At 41.4% G+C, this 16,180-nt stretch overlaps 1 protein-coding gene across 1 annotated transcript in view; it reads right to left on the reverse strand.

Annotated features, from left to right (window-relative positions):
* LOC126334605 (uncharacterized transporter slc-17.2-like) overlaps positions 1 to 16,180 on the reverse strand; it is a 285,173-nt gene that overhangs the window by 24,463 nt on the left and 244,530 nt on the right. Inside the window, exon 7 of the mRNA XM_049997008.1 lies at positions 12,184 to 12,316. Within this exon, the coding sequence (XP_049852965.1) occupies positions 12,184 to 12,316 (133 nt within the window). The remainder of the gene's footprint in view (positions 1 to 12,183; positions 12,317 to 16,180) is intronic.

Here is a 16,180-nt window from a genome sequence, read left to right on the forward strand (position 1 = left end):
GGGTGTATGGGGAGGTGTCGTCGTTGTGTGACTGTACAAGGACACAAGATGACGTAGACAAAAATTTCTAGTTGGTTTGAGTAATGGAAGCTAGCTCTAGCTGCAGAAAAATATAAGTTAATGTTGTTCAATTGTGTGTGAAATCTTATGGGACTTAACTGCTAAGGTCATCAGTCGCTAAGCTTACACACTATTTAACTTAAATTATCCTAAGGACAAACACACACACCCATGCCCGAGAGAGGACTCGAACCTCCGCCTGGACCAGCCGCACAGTCCATCACCGCACCGCCCTAGACCACTCGTATAAGTTAATGCAGATGAGTGAAAAACATTAGTTATGTGCTGCTTGACATCGTCACGTTGATTTATCTAGGCGTAACTCTGCAAAGCGATATTGAATGGAACGATCACGTAAGGGTTGTAGTAGAGAAGGTGAATGGTAAGCTCCAGTTTATTGACATAATTTTAGGAAAGTATGGTTTGTTATGTAAAGGAGATCGCATGTAGAACACTAGTGTAATTTGTTTTGATTACTGCTCAAGTATTAGGAATCCCCACCAGGTCGGATTAAAGGAAGACACCGAGACAATTCAGAGGTGGGCTGCTAGATTTGTTAGCGGTAGGTTGACTCATCGCGCAGATACTACGGAGATACTTCGGGAACTCAAATGAGAATCCCTTGGGGTGGGTGGAGGCGACGTTCGTTCCGAGGAACACTGTAGAGAAAATTTAGAGAACCGGCATTTGAGGCTGACTGCAGAACAGTTGTATTGTTGGTAACACCGGTTCCCGTTCAATCACCGATGTTAAACAACGTTGGGCTCGGTTAGTACTTGGATGGGTGACCGTCCGGGGAACTCTGGATGCCGTTGGCTGACGCACCCGTAAGTCGCCGAAGACTTTCACCAGGCACGTGTGCCACATGACGTTTATTTATTTAATTCTACTGCCACCAACGTACATTTTGCGTAAGGACGATGAAGATAAGAGAAGTTAGGGCTCTTACGGTGCCTTGCGAAGTATGTATGTACCGGTGTATGTAGATGAAAATGACGAAAAGTGTTAACATTGGTTTCATTTGCAGGAAATTATTATTAGCAATCAATTACAAAACACCGTTTCCATCAAGAAAAACCTAAATGTTTCTTACAAGCAAGATTAATAAAACTGGTAGATCTACATTAATTACACAATAGCGAAAAATATAGAGAAAGGTACATCTGAAGATACTTATCTGTTCTTTGACCAGAGTAATATTTTGTCGTTATCCGACTAGAATCTAAATATTCATACTTCTTCGTGTTTTATTTTTCTTTTTTTACTGGATAATACTGTCTCCTAAATAACAATAGCGTTAATAAAAGTTTAGTTGCACCTAAACACTTCCCTTTGTCTCTGTGATATATTGTGAGTTACATAGTGACAAACATAAAATACTGTATTGTACTCTTATGTCTACTGGATGAAAGAGTGATAGTCATTTATTGTGACTCTGATAATTGCTGCATTATAGCAAACTAAATAATGTGCAAGGCAAGGCATAAATGAAACGTAGTGTTTGGTGTATCTTCTTCCACTGTTGACCCGCATCCGTTCGACAACCACATAAATGGTGAACAATGGGTATTGTTACCACATTAGTTAGTTGATTACTTATGTAACAATGACTGTAGTCACGGTCTACGCCCATTTACCCAGCATACACCGGACAGTGGAAGGCGTTATTTTAAATGTCTGTTCATTAGAAGGGAATTGAATAGTACTTTTTTTTCGAAATGTCTCCTCATGAACTACTACAACACATGAAATGTTGAAATCATATTTTAGGAACACCATCCATTATGTGATCAGTACTTTCGTTAAGTAAGTCTTAACCCGTCAATTATTGTGTGTAGTGCGAATTAAGAGTGCAGTCAACATGCACCATTCAGGAAGTTCTGACACTGAGGCAAAGTTTGGGATGTTTCAACCAACGCACCCAGGAACAGTAACGATAAAATAATTCTGAAATATCATTCTGGATAAGTTTGACAACCTTCAGTGGGTGATTAACATTTTTATAGCCTTAAAATGTGTCCTTAAGTGCATAACATATCAAAGAACCTTCCAACCAGTCCTTAAGATATCCAAGTTCCAAATCATTATACAACAAAATTATGCGAGAAACCCATACAAAAGTACACCAAGTATTTTTGCTAGTTTTCTGTGCATTTCTGTCAATGTATCACGGGCGCGAAAGAAACGACCAAGAAATTTGGGCAAGATTTGATTTGAAATGTGGTGTAGTCACTTGAGTTATGGAAGTTGTAAAAGTTAGAGATAATTCTTCTAGTAACAGAAGAAGCGTGATCATTAAATAGGAGCTTTGAAAATATTTCCCATTACTTTAAGGTCTGATTTCACGAAAATTGGGACAGGCTCAACAGACATAGTGCTCGGACAGAATGATTTCGCACGTTTTGGCGTCTAATGTTTTAGGGTTCGTTACACTCTATTGAAACAGCACGAGACAAATAAAACGTGGGACAAGGAACATGTAAAAATTTATAACTTTATGTATGTAATATATTTCTTGTGTGTTAGGCGGCGGCAAAGTTCATCCGTCAGCCTAGAGACAACCGCAGAGGCTTAAGGAACAGTCCATAGTGCACCGGCTGGCCGCTAGAACTACCGATGTCTATATATTGCTCATTGATAGCTGTTAAGGAATAATGATGGCATCGCACTTTTGTCAACGAAATGGTTCATTTACGGTTTTGTGACAGGAAAGTTGAGTTGGTATTGAGGAACAGTGGGAGACACTTAAGAGGAATTAACTTTGTATATAGAGGATTGGAAGGACCGAATAAGTAGTTGCTGTTCGTTCTCTAACTTGCGCTAATTTGGGTAGCCATCGACATTAATTTATCGGACGGTTGTATCGATGCATTGTGGAAGTGTGAAGTTTCCGAATTTTATAGGTACGTCTGCAAGGGTCTGTATTTCAGGGAGAGATTGCAGCAATAGGTATAGGGCTGGATATCAAAGACAGGAAATTTTATTGCGCTCCTCTAATTATTTTGAAGAATTTTTGTTCAGTTACCTGAGTGTGGATTTCAGTTTTGTGCATGTAACGCGGTTACGAGCTTTCTGAGGGCTGTGAATCGTGACTCGAAGAAAATATTGTTTGACTTCATCGATCGGTCTGAAGCTATTTGAGTCGTGGTTGCGGCTATGGTGCACTAGTAGCACGCCTATAAAGTGGGTGCTGTGATTAATTGTAAAAGCTGACGAAGGCGTTCTCTGAGGCATACAGTAACGGTCGTGAATGTATTGGACAGATCTGGTGTTTGAGGTGATATGTAAATAGAATTTTGTGGATACGGAATTATTTTATTGTCGAGCGGAGTTCTCGATTTTTGTAGAGATTTGAGGATTGTTACTGTAACATCCAGACCGTTATCTTTTTCTTTTATGTTCGTAAAGTTTACCCCACTCGTGTTTGCGACAGTAACGTTTCGTGTTGACCGAGGCTGTAACTGAGCCACATTTAAGAGGAATTCCACTGCAACAATTATTCCTGTACTTAATAATGAAGAGTGACACGTTCATTCACGTTTTGTTAGTGGCATTGCAGATCGCTAACACCTCAAGTGGTTGCGGATTTTGCAGTATGCGTTTTAAATTGAGTTGAAAACTGGTGTTCGCACCTGGAATTTTTTTTAATTACTTCAGTTTTGTTTCTCACTCCATCACCCGTTGGCGTTTGTCTCTGTACGCAGGTAGTAAAGAGAAAAAATAAATTCTTATTTTCAGAATGAGATTTTCACTCTTCAGCGGAGTGTTATTTTGTTTTAAAGTCAAAACCTAGAACCCGCGTCCTCATTTAGGTCAGAGTTACTAAGTAATTGCTATTTGAGAGAAATCATTCATTATGATAGTAACAAGAGAGATCTTAAACCGTGCAATATTAACAAATAGAAGAGAGCTGTCAAAGTCAGAGATTCTTGAGTGAAAAGTGAACGTAAGGTAAGTAATCCAAAGTATTTAAGAGGGAAACAGTTTTCTCAGGGTAATTTAACTGATATAAATCGTAATAAAATAATTCGGTCTATAGTTTGTACTTAAAAGTATGTAAGAGTGAGTTATTTATTTAAAAAGACAGAAAATACGAAGGACTGGTTTAGTTTTGTCCTAAGTTGAAAGTTTACAAATGCAGTTCCGTAACGCAAAGACAGAGACGTTGTTTATATTATTGACGAGTGATGCCGTAGAAGCAAAATAGATTGCTGATTGTACCCATCAAAAAATTTATACAACTGAAACATGGTGAAGGTGTTATGTGTAAGTAAGAAGATAGCAAAATATGTGAACCTTTACTGTGATTTTACCAAAAACTCATTAGGGAAGTGAGCGCATTGAAAGTCTGTGGCTTACGTTAAAAAGAGGTCTGACGTATGTATTGGTAGTAGTGATTCTTGGCTGCCCTGAAAGGTTAAGAATAAGAAAATTAAATCATTTATGTTGTAGGAAAAGTGCTAGAGCGTTACCTCTTCACATGTGTTTAGACAAAATAATTTCAGATTAATTTCGATCAATTTGTGGAATTTAATCTTTGATGTTACAGGACAGTACGCAGTTGCATGTACCCGTTAGTGTGTTGACATCATTTTTGGGAGAACTACCTCTTAAAAGTCACCGCTATTGACCGTAACATCGTAATAATACGTAACGGAAAGGCATTTAGAACTACATCGATAACAGTTTACGCGGATAGCCGCCTTTTGTGTGCTCAATTGCAGTTCCCCAGAACATGAACTTCTGTGTAGCGAGAGTGTTGTCTCTGCGTTGTTTCACATTAACAATTATGATTCTTAAGACTATTTACTTGACTAGAAGAAGGGATCGGTTGGTAGGACATGTTTTGAGGCATCAAGGGATCACAAATTTAGCATTGGAGGGCAGCGTGGAGGGTAAAAATCGTAGAGGGAGACCGAGAGATGAGTACACTAAGCAGATTCAGAAGGATGTAGGTTGCAGTAGGTACTGGGAGATGAAGCAGCTTGCACAGGATAGAGTAGCATGGAGAGCTGCATCAAACCAGTCTCAGGACTGAAGACAACAACAACAACAAGACTATTTAATTTTTTCTCAATTTCTCCTCGTACTGCGGCGGGGTCGTCTGATAGTAACAATACTAGTTACATGAAGTTATAAACCGCTATTCCAGCACAGGCAACATCCTCTGCAAATGAATTTTCTTTGTTGTTGTTGTTGTTGTGGTCTCCATGCTACTCTATCCTGTGTAAGCTTCTTCATCTTCCAGTACCTACTGCAACCTACATCCTTCTGAATCTGCTTAGTGTATTCATCTCTTGGTCTCCCTCTACGATTTTTACCCTCCACTCTGCCCTCCAATACTAAACTGGTGATCCCTTGGTGCTTCAGAACATGTCCTACCAACCGATCCCTTCTTCTAGTCAAGTTGTGCCACAAACGTCTCTTCTCCCCAATCCTACTCAATACTTCCTCATTAGTTATGTGATCTAGCCATCTAATCTTCAGCATTCTTCTGTAGCACCACAGTTCGAAAGCTTCTATTCTCTTCTTGTCCAAATTATTTATCGTCCATTTTTCACTTCCATACATGGCTACACTCCATACAAATACTTTCAGAAACGACTTCCTGGCTCTTAAATCTATACACGATGTTAACAAATTTATCTTCTTCAGAAATGCGTTCCAGTATTTCTACGAAATCCAAACTGGTCTTCCCCGAGGCCGGCTTCTACTAGTTTTTCCATTCGTCTGTAAATAATTCGTGTTAGTATTTTGCAGCTATGGCTTATTAAACTGATTGTTCGGTAATTTTCACATCTGTCAACACCTGCTTTCTTTGGAATTGGAATTATTATATTCTTCCTGAAGTCTGAGGGTATTTCGCCTGTTTTATACATCTTGCTCACCAGATGGTAGAGTTTTGTCAGGACTGGCTCTCCCAAGGCCGTCAGTAGTTCCAGTGGAATGTTGTCTACTCCGGGGGCCTTGTTTCGACTCAGGTCTTTCAGTGCTCTGTCAAACTCTTCACGCAGTATCGTATCTCCCATTTCATCTTCATCTACATCCTCTTGCATTTCCATAATATTGTCCTCAAGTATATCGCCCTTGTATAGACCCTCTATACACTCCTTCCACCTTTCTGCTTTCCCTTCTTTGCTTAGAACTGGGTTTCTATCTGAGCTCTTGATGTTCATACAAGTGGTTCTCTTATCTCCAAAGATCTCCTTAATTTTCCTCTAGGCAGTATCTATCTTACCCCTAGTGAGATAAGCCTCTAGATCCTTACATTTGTCCTCTAGCCATCCCTGCTTAGCTATTTTGCACTTCCTGTCGATCTCATTTTTGAGACGTTTGTATTCCTTTTTGCCTGTTTCATTTATTGCATTTTTATATTTTCTCCTTTCATCAATTAAATTCAATATTTCTTCTGTCACCCAAGGATTTCTACTAGCCCTCGTCTTTTTACCTACTTGATCCTCTGCTGCTTTCACTACTTCATCCCTCAAAGCTACTCATTCTTCTTCTACTGTATTTCTTTCCCCCATTCCTGTCAATTGTTCCCTTATGCTCTCCCTGAAACTCTGTACAACCTCTGGTTTAGTCAGTTTATCCAGGTTCCATCTCCTTAAATTCCCACCTTTTTGCAGTTTCTTCATTTTTAATCTACAGGTCATAACCAATAGATTGTGATCCGAGTCCACATCTGCCCCTGGAAATGTCTTACAATTTAAAACCTGGTTCCTAAATCTCTGTCTTACCATTATATAATCTATCTGATACCTTTTAGTATCTCCAGGGTTCTTCAATGTATACAACCTTCTTTCATGATTCTTAAACCAAGTGTTAGCTATGATTAAGTTGTGCTCTGTGCAGAGTTCTACCAGGCGGCTTCCTCTTTCATTTCTTAGCCCCAATCCATATCCACCTACTACGTTTCCTTCTCTCCCTTTTCCTACACTCGAATTCCAGTCACCCATGACTATTAAATTTTCATCTCCCTTCGCTATCCGCATAATTTTGTTTATTTCATCATACATTTCTTCAATTTCTTCGTCATCTGCAGAGCTAGTTGGCATATAAACTTGTACTACTGTAGTAGGTGTGGGCTTCGTATCTATCTTGGCCACAATAATGCGTTCACTATGCTGTTTGTAGTAGCTTACCCGCATTCCTATTTTCCTATTCATTATTAAACCTACTCCTGCATTACCCCTATTTGATTTTGTGTTTATAACCAGAAGTCCTGTTCTTCCTGTCACCCAACTTCACTAATTCCCACTATATCTAACTTTAACCTATACATTTCTCTTTTTAAATTTTCTAACCTACCTGCCCGATTAAGGGATCTGACATTCCACGCTCCGATCCGTAGAACGCCTGTTTTTTCCTCCTGATAACGACATCCTCTTGAGTAGTCCCCGCCAGGAGATCCGAATGGGGGACTATTTTACCTCCGGAATATTTTACCCAAGAGGACGCCATCATCATTTAATCATACAGTAAAGCTGCATGCCCTCGGGAAAATTTACGGCCGTAGTTTCCCCTTGCTTTCAGCCGTTCGCAGTACCAGCACAGCAAGGCCGTTTTGGTTATTGTTACAAGGCCAGATCAGTCAATCATCCAGAATGTTGCCCTTGCAACTACTGAAAAGGCTGCTGCCCCTCTTCAGGAACCACACTTTTGTCTGGCCTCTCAAGAGATACCCCTCCGTTGTGGTTGTACCTACGGTACGGCTATCTGTACCGCTGAGGGACGCAAGCCTCCCCACCAACGGCAAGGTCCATGGTTCAAGGGGGGGAGGGGATTTTCTTTAATGAACCATATTGTGGTAATGAGTCTGAAGCGTTTCGAAAGTATACAACTCATGTGCCATTTGTGTATCTGTGTCTATAGAGAGTATGACAATACCGTTTCATCTCATATGCAGGATGAACTGAGAAACAAAATAGCGAAAAATGTGTAATAATTCCAGTTCCAAGGAAGGCAGGTGTTAGCAGGTGTGAATGTTACCGAAAATCCTTATTTTGTCATACTTGTGTGTTTATGTAATGAACAGTTTGCTATTTTTCCAATAACTTCATTAAAATGTTGATCGTAAGTTCTATTAAAAAACTGTGCTAATATAAAACTGGTCAATAACATTTGTTAGCAAACACCACGATTGAAAAGAGAACCAGAAGATGTTTTTTAAATAATTAACAACAATCTGTTGTCATTTATTGTGAGCGCATTTGAGCAGGGGCACTGGGTTATTTATTTATGGACAGACCGTTATTTATATTTATTGTGAATGATTTAAGTGCGACTGAATGTTTATAGCATTACTTTATTTAAATATTGTTGAAATTTATTATCGCGCGGGAAAGTGGTCAACTTTAATCATGTCTGGAAAGCTTAAGGACGATGTAAGTTTGGTGGGGATAGCCTTCAGACAATGGAAAAGCAGAAATAGTGGAACCGTGTGGGAGTCAAGTGGAGACTGTGACTTATCTAGCGAAGAGTTCAAGGGAGCGATCCGGAACACTTTATATCGAGTTCTGGAAGCAGGCACGCCCGTCTGGAGTAATGTACGTGATTGAGTCGTGATTGTTTCTGGGCAGTGAACGGCCGCTATAGTATTCTAACTTCTGAAGGGACTTATATTTCGAGAGGTTTAAATGTGCTCCAAATAGGACTCTAACTTTTGCTGCTTGATTTACGGAACTGAGAACAGACAGAGTATGAGTTACTATTCTTCGTACTGCGTATGTTAATTTGTGAATCATCCTGTTGAACTCTGAACTATTTTGAGATGGTGAACATTTCGTGAATTGTGATCGCAAATGGACTTAGTTTTTGCGAGTCTTTGATGATTGGGATTTTTCTACCTTTCTCGTAACACTCTCGATGTAACTTTGCAGAATTTGATACGGTATTTTCCGTATGTATTTTAATTGAATGTCGTAGGACCACTTCCCTTTTATTTGAGATGTTTCTTCTTGAATAATCGTTACTCAGCATAATTATCTGTGGTACATATCAATTGCAGACGTCGGTATAGAACACTTGTTATTAAATTATTCATTTAACTTTTATTTTGTATTTATGTGTATATTTTAACTCACAATTCTAGTCAATCCATAGACTATTTGACTGCAGGATCACAGCTACAGTTTATGATTTGCAGCGAATTAGCTGCTGGGCACCAAAGCAGACATGCGCGGCTCCACCCCATGACTACACCGAGCTATTCTTTTTTAAATAGAGCCGTGCAAAGCCCAAATACCTAAAGTACATGTGACCGCAGGTAAATTCACGACTGGTTTGCTCGTATGAACTGCTGTTTGGAATAGCAGTTACTCAGCAGTAACCATTAGGCACCGTTGTAAAATGTGTCCTGTAATGTTTAGCCCATTAAAGAATCTTCGAACCAATCTGTAAGATGTCGAAGTTCCAAATCACTATAAAATCAAAATCATGCGAAAAACGCGTACAAAAGTGCATTTCTGTCAATGTCTCACGGTTTCGAAAGAAACGACCATGAAATTCGGGCAACATTTGATTTGCAGTGTGCTGTAGTCATTTGAGTTATGGAAGTTGTAAATGTCAGAGATAATTCTTCTAGCAACATGAGAAATGTGATCATTAAATAGGAGCTTCGAAAATACTTCCCATTACTTTAAAGATTTGACGAAAATTGGGACAGAGTCAGCACACCACTCTGAAAATCAATTTTCTTTAATAAACCATATTGTGGTATTGAATCTGAAGCATTTCGGAAGTATGCAACTCGTGTTCTGTATGTGTGTATGTGTCCATAGAGAATACGACGGTACCGTTTGATTTGATATGCAGGATGAACGAACAAATTAAACAGCCTGAGTATCCAAGAAATATGTAATAATTCCAATTCCATAGAAGGCAGATGCTGACATGTGTGACTATTACCGAACCATCCGTTTCCTAAATGTTAGTTACAAAAAATTAACGTGTATTACCTACAGATGAATCGCACTACTGGTAGAAACCGAATTGGAGAACATCAGCTTGGCTTCTGGAGAAACGTGCAAGCATGAGAGGCAATATTGACTCTACAACTTATGTTAGAATATAATTCGAAGAATGGCACACTTACATTTATAATATCTGTAGATTTAAAGTAAACTTTCGGCAATGATGACTGGATAATGCTTGTAAATTTGTAAAAGTTGTAGAGAACTGAAGGTTATGCACAAGTTCTACAGAAACCTGAGTGCAGAAGGAGGAAATGAAAGGAATATAATAACGAAAAAGGGAGTGAGGTTGGGGTGTAGCGCCATCCCCCATGTTATTGTGTCTGTGCTTTTAGAAAGCACGAAAGGGAACCGAGGAGAAATTTGTAAAGGGGATTTAAGTTCAAGAGATGAAATAAAAACATAAGTGTGCCGATGACATCGTAATTCTGTCAGAGACGGCAAGGGGCTTGGAAGGTCAGTTCAACGGACTGGATAGTGCCTTGAAAAGAAAAGAAGAGGATATGAGTGAACATAAGTAAAAGTATGACAGCAACAATAGAGGATAGTATAATTAAGTAAGGTGTTGCTGAAGGAATTAGATTAAGAAGTGAGCAGAAAGTAATAGACGAGTTTTGCTATATATGCAACAAAATCTGAACTACTATATAAAGATAAGTCTTTCTTTAACGTTGTTACCAAAAATCTCGAGTATAAAGGGCAAGGGTCGATACCAGAAACCTAGAAAAGTTTATGAGCTGCTTACTTCAAATTTATATAAGACGCAAAACGAAACATTCAGAATGGCGTGGGCTTTTTTTTTTTTTTAAAAAAACATCATATCCGTTTACTGTTCAAAATGACTGCGAGAAAGAGAATACAGTGCTGTGCTATGAAAATGGGCGGTTTCGTTTTGCCTCTTGGGGTCATTTTCCGCTACGATAGCAAGGTATGTAAACGATTAGACAAATTGTTTCTCACATTTATCTTGGTTCTTCTTGTATATAATTTCAAAAAAAAATTGTATATACGTGATTGTGCTATTTTGTTTTCCTCTTTGTTTTACAAAAAACAGGAAGTATATATTTATGGATTACCAGCTTATGATTAAAATACTACTACCGGACCTGAATCGTGCGATGCTTTGTAATCCTACGCATTTACACATTAAAACTATGCACAGTATTGCCATTGAAGCTACTATCCTCACAGATCCAGCAGCTGAAGAGGCCTCTCTCACAGCCAGTTATTGAAAACGATTTATCCACTCATTTTAGGCGACATCAACTGATAGTCATTGTTTCATTTGCAACAACGATAACCAAAGCTCAGGATCAGAGAGAGTGGTAAGAGGACGGAGATGAGGAGAGGAGAGGGTCTGAGGAGAGGATGGACTCGGAGAGGGGGCAAGAGGTGATGCACAGAGGGAGGTAGGGGAGAACAAGGAATTGAACGAAAAGGGGGGAGGAGGAGATGCGCAGAGACAGGGGCGGAAAAAGTTTAGCATGTACATCCAGTACCCATAAACATTTAGCAATTGCGAAGCATTGCGAGGGTCACTAGTAACTTATATCATTAATAAGGAAGATGTAATCTGCAGATTGACAACAGCAAGAAAAGCTTTCCTGTAAAAGAGAAAGTTTTAAATATGTGTTAGCAAGACTTTTCTGAAGTATTTGTTGGAGTGTAGCTTTCTACAGAAGCTAAACCTAAACCTGAACGATAAAGTATTAAATAACAGAATAGAATCTTTTGAAATGTAGTGCTACAGAAATGTGCTGGCAATTATATGTGTAGATACGACAACTAATAAAGAGGTACTACATCTTATTGGGAGAGAATAAATATTTGCCTTTAGTTGAGTAAAAGAAGACATTGGTTGCCTGGACACATATCGACCCATAAAGGAATTGTCGGTTTGGTTTCGGAGGGAAATGTGAAGAGTAAAAGCTATGGAGGGAGGGCAACGTGTTACTATAGCAATCTGGTTCAAATGGATGGATGTTGCAGCAGTTTTGCAGAGATTAAGAAGCTTGTACAGGGCAGACTATTTGCGTCAAGCGAGTCTGTGGGGAGGAAAGGGAAGTGGTATTTCATTGCGGAAGGAGAATGTGGGAGTTGTCGTGGAGGCACGTGCGTGTGATGTGCGGGAGCGCGCTGCGACACTCACAGACGAAGGTGGCGATGCGGCGTACGACGGTGTGCGTGGCGCGTCCGGAGCTCAGCAGGAAGTCCGAGAGGCGCGAGAAACCGTAGCCGAACAGAGTCCGCAGGATGTGCGGCAGCCCCGACAGCATGCCCGTCTGCAACACCGCCACCGCCAACACCGGCCACTCAAACTGGAGCGCTACAGGCCAACAACAGTACAACATACCCCTCTGTTTCGTTACATGTGTGAACATCACATACAGGGGGTGGACAAAAATGGGGAAACACATTACCTGGCCTAGTACAGCGAAGAAAAACTGTTGGCATTCAAAACAGTTTCCAGTAGTCTCGCAGTGGGTAAATACATGTCCTGTATGGTTTTCAAGCGATTCATACACTACTGGCCATTAAAACTGCTACACAAAATGGTGTGTACAGGTACAGCTGCCCATGCAGCTTCAACACAATACCACAGTTCATCAAGAGTAGTGACTGGCGTACTGTGTCGAGCCAGTTGCTCGCCCACCATTGACCTGACTTTTTCAGTTGGTGAGAGATCTGGAGAATGTGCTGGCCAGGGCAACAGTTGCAACATTTTCTGTGTCCAGAAAGGCCCGTACAGGTCCTGCAATATGCGGTCGTGCATTATCCTGCTGAAACGTAGGGTTTCGCAGGGATAGAATAAAGGGTAGAGCCACGGGTCGTAACACATTTGAAATCTAACGTCCACTGTTCAAAGTGCCGTCAATGCGAACAAGAGGTGACCGAGACGTGTAACCAATGGTACCCCATACCATCACGCCGGGTGATACGCCAGTATGGCGATGACAAATACACACTTCCAATGTGCGTTCACCACGATGTCGCCAAACACGGATGTGACCAGCATGATGCTGTAAACAGAACCTGGATTCATCCGAAAAAGTGACGTTTTGCCATTTGTGCACCCAGGTTCGTCGTTGAGTACACCATTGCAGGCGCTCCTGTGTGTGATGCAGCAGAGATTCAACACGGCGTTCTGTATTACCCTCCTGAATTCACCAATTCCATATTTGCTGACAGTCATTGGATCTCGACCAACGCGAGCAGCAATGTCGCGATACGATAAACCGCAATCAACATAGGCTACAATACGACCTTTATCAAACACGGAAACGTGATGGTGCGCATTTCTCCTCCTTACACAAGGCATCACAACAACTTTTCACCAGGCAACGCCGGTCAACAGCTGTTTTTGTATGAGAAATCGGCTGGAAACTTTCCTTATGTCAGCACGTTGAAGGTGTCGCCACCGGCGCCAACCTTGTGTGAATGTTCTGAAAAGCCAATCATTTGCATGTCACAGCATCTTCTTCCTGTCGGCTAAATTTCGCGTCTGTAGCACGTCATTTCGTGGTGTAGCAATTTTAATGGCCAGTAGTGTATATCATTCTTCCTGCAAGGCAGTGGCAATTTCAAGTAACTATGATGGAAGTGGATAGCGATCACGTACGTTCTCTCAAAAGTAGACCACTAAGCCTCAATAATATTGAGATATAATGACTGTGGTGGCCAGGGGAGTTGCGGAAATTCATCCTGGTGCTCGCAAAACCAGTCCTGGACGATGCGAGATGTGTGAACAGGGGCCCTGTAGTCTCGGAACACAACTTCACCACTGGGGAACAAACATACACCATAGTATGGACCTGATCAGCCAAAAAAGTCTTATTACACTTCGAAGTGATGTGACCTTACAGAGTCATCAGGGGACCCATGAAATACCATGATATAGCTGCCCAAATCATCACCCCCTGGCATGTTTCATTCTTGGGACGTAAACTTGGCCAGAAGGTATAAACAGTGTGAAAGAAGATTCATCCAACCAAATGACTCGCTTCCTTTGCTCCATAGTCCAGGTTTTACGACTGCAGCACCACGATTTTCGGTCACGGGGATTTTCGTCATTGATGAGCGGTTTTGGAATTCCAGCTTGGCCTACGGTTGGCTGCATCTGGAGCTCTCTTCCCGCTGTTTTGGTGTCGACAGGGCTCCGAAGTGCGGCGTTCGGTTTGGTAGTGACTTTTTCAGCTGTCGTCCTCTCATTTTTCATCACAGTCTTCTTCAATGACCATTCGTCACGATCACTCAATGCACACTTTCATCCGCGTTGTGACTTAGCGAACCATGTTGTTCCGCTTTCCCTGTGCGCGGTATAAATGCTTGATACGGTTCCTCTTGAAACACCAAACATTTCGGCTACCTCGGTTATGGAAGCGCCTACCATCCGGACACCAGAAATTTGACGACGTCCGAATTTATTTTGCTCCACCATAATGTACTCACAACTACACAGAACATTCCTCTGACCATTTGCAATCGATTGAGGATGTTGCACAGGTGCCGGTCCTCGTCAGATACAACAGTGCAAGTTGCTAACTTGGCTGGCATCTGCATTTATGTTCAAGCGTGCATTTCACGCGATGTTTCCATATTTTTGTCCAACCCTGTAAATTTAGAGCCTTCAACCTACATTGGTCCTTGTCTGCTGAAAACAATGTAGGTTTGTAGGTCTGCCTTTGCATAAAACATTAGTTTGTACTGAATATGTCATGACTAACGAACATTGGTGCAGCACTGGGATTGAAACTGGATTTACTTCTTTTAACAGGTAAAGATCTTAACCGAATGCCTACTCTGCCAAATGGTTACTGTCGCTGCCCTTGGTGCGGAAGGAATCGGGATCGATTCCCGGTATCTTCTCAAAGTTTTATTAGGTAGGGGGGTCTACTGCTGGGACCACCCGCCTTGTGAGACCAAATGAGTTGCTGCTTGAATTAATAAACAGCGGCATCATCTGGGTTGATGGACTGGCAATAACGGCTGGAGAGAATGGCCTGGTGGTTATCACATGCCCCACGATTATACCCTAATAGGGAAAAAAATCACAACCCCAAAAACTAATGAATGTAATGAATGAAATTGTAATGAAAATCAGGAATACGTTTGCCTAAGTAATATATTTAAGTGAGTAACACTGGAAAATCACACGTTTATGTAAGCTTGAGATACGCCATTACGAATGTGAAATGCAGGTTCATTAATAATCGGTGTAGCTGCTAGAATGTTTCATGCAAGCATGCTGACGTGCATGCATTACGTTGCGCTGGTGATGTATTATGTGGTACAGGTGCTTGATGTCAGTTAGTGGAATGGAATCCAATGCCTGTTGCACTTGGTTCGTCACTACAGCGACGGTCAGTGCTGTTTGCGGATGACGCTGGAGTTGTCGTCCGATGAAATCTTATATGTGCTCGATTGGAGACAGATCTGATGATCGAGCAGGCAGGCAATACGTCGACACCCTGTAGAAGAGCATTTGTGTTGCAACAGCGGTAAGTGGACAAACGTTATCCTGCTGGAGATCACCCCGTGGAACGCTGTTCATAAATGGCAGCACAACAGGTCGAATCATTAGACTGGCGTACAAATTTTCGGTCACCGTGGGTGGAACAATCACAAGTGTGCTCCTACTGCCATACTAAATTGCACCCCAGACCATAACTCCAGGTGTAGGTCCAGTGTGTCTAACACGCAGATAGGGTGGGATGCAGGGCCTCAACTGGGCTCCTTCTAACCAACACACGGCCACCACTGGCACCCAGACATAACCAGCTTTCATCAGAAACCACAAAAAAATCTCCACCCTGCATTCCAGTGAGCTATCTCTTGACACCACCGAAGTCGTAAATGGCTGTGTTTTGGCGTCAGTGGGATGCCGAAGAAAAGATGTGTCGCTCGGAGCTGTCCTTGAAGTAACCGATTTGTAACCGTTCGTTGTGTCACTATGGACCACCCGCTGCTTAAATTGCTGCTGAAGGTGCACAACGATGCGTATTAGCCGTACGCCGAACACGATTGTCTTCCATCAAGGTAGTGTCACTTGGCGATCTGGAGCTCTGTCTCCTTGCGACCGTACATTCTCGTGACCACCTCAGCCAACATTCGTGCGGATTGGCTACATTAATTCCAAGTCTTTCTGC

The sequence above is a fragment of the Schistocerca gregaria genome, chromosome 2, assembly GCF_023897955.1.
Source record: "Schistocerca gregaria isolate iqSchGreg1 chromosome 2, iqSchGreg1.2, whole genome shotgun sequence".
Classification (NCBI taxonomy): Eukaryota; Metazoa; Arthropoda; class Insecta; order Orthoptera; family Acrididae; genus Schistocerca; species Schistocerca gregaria.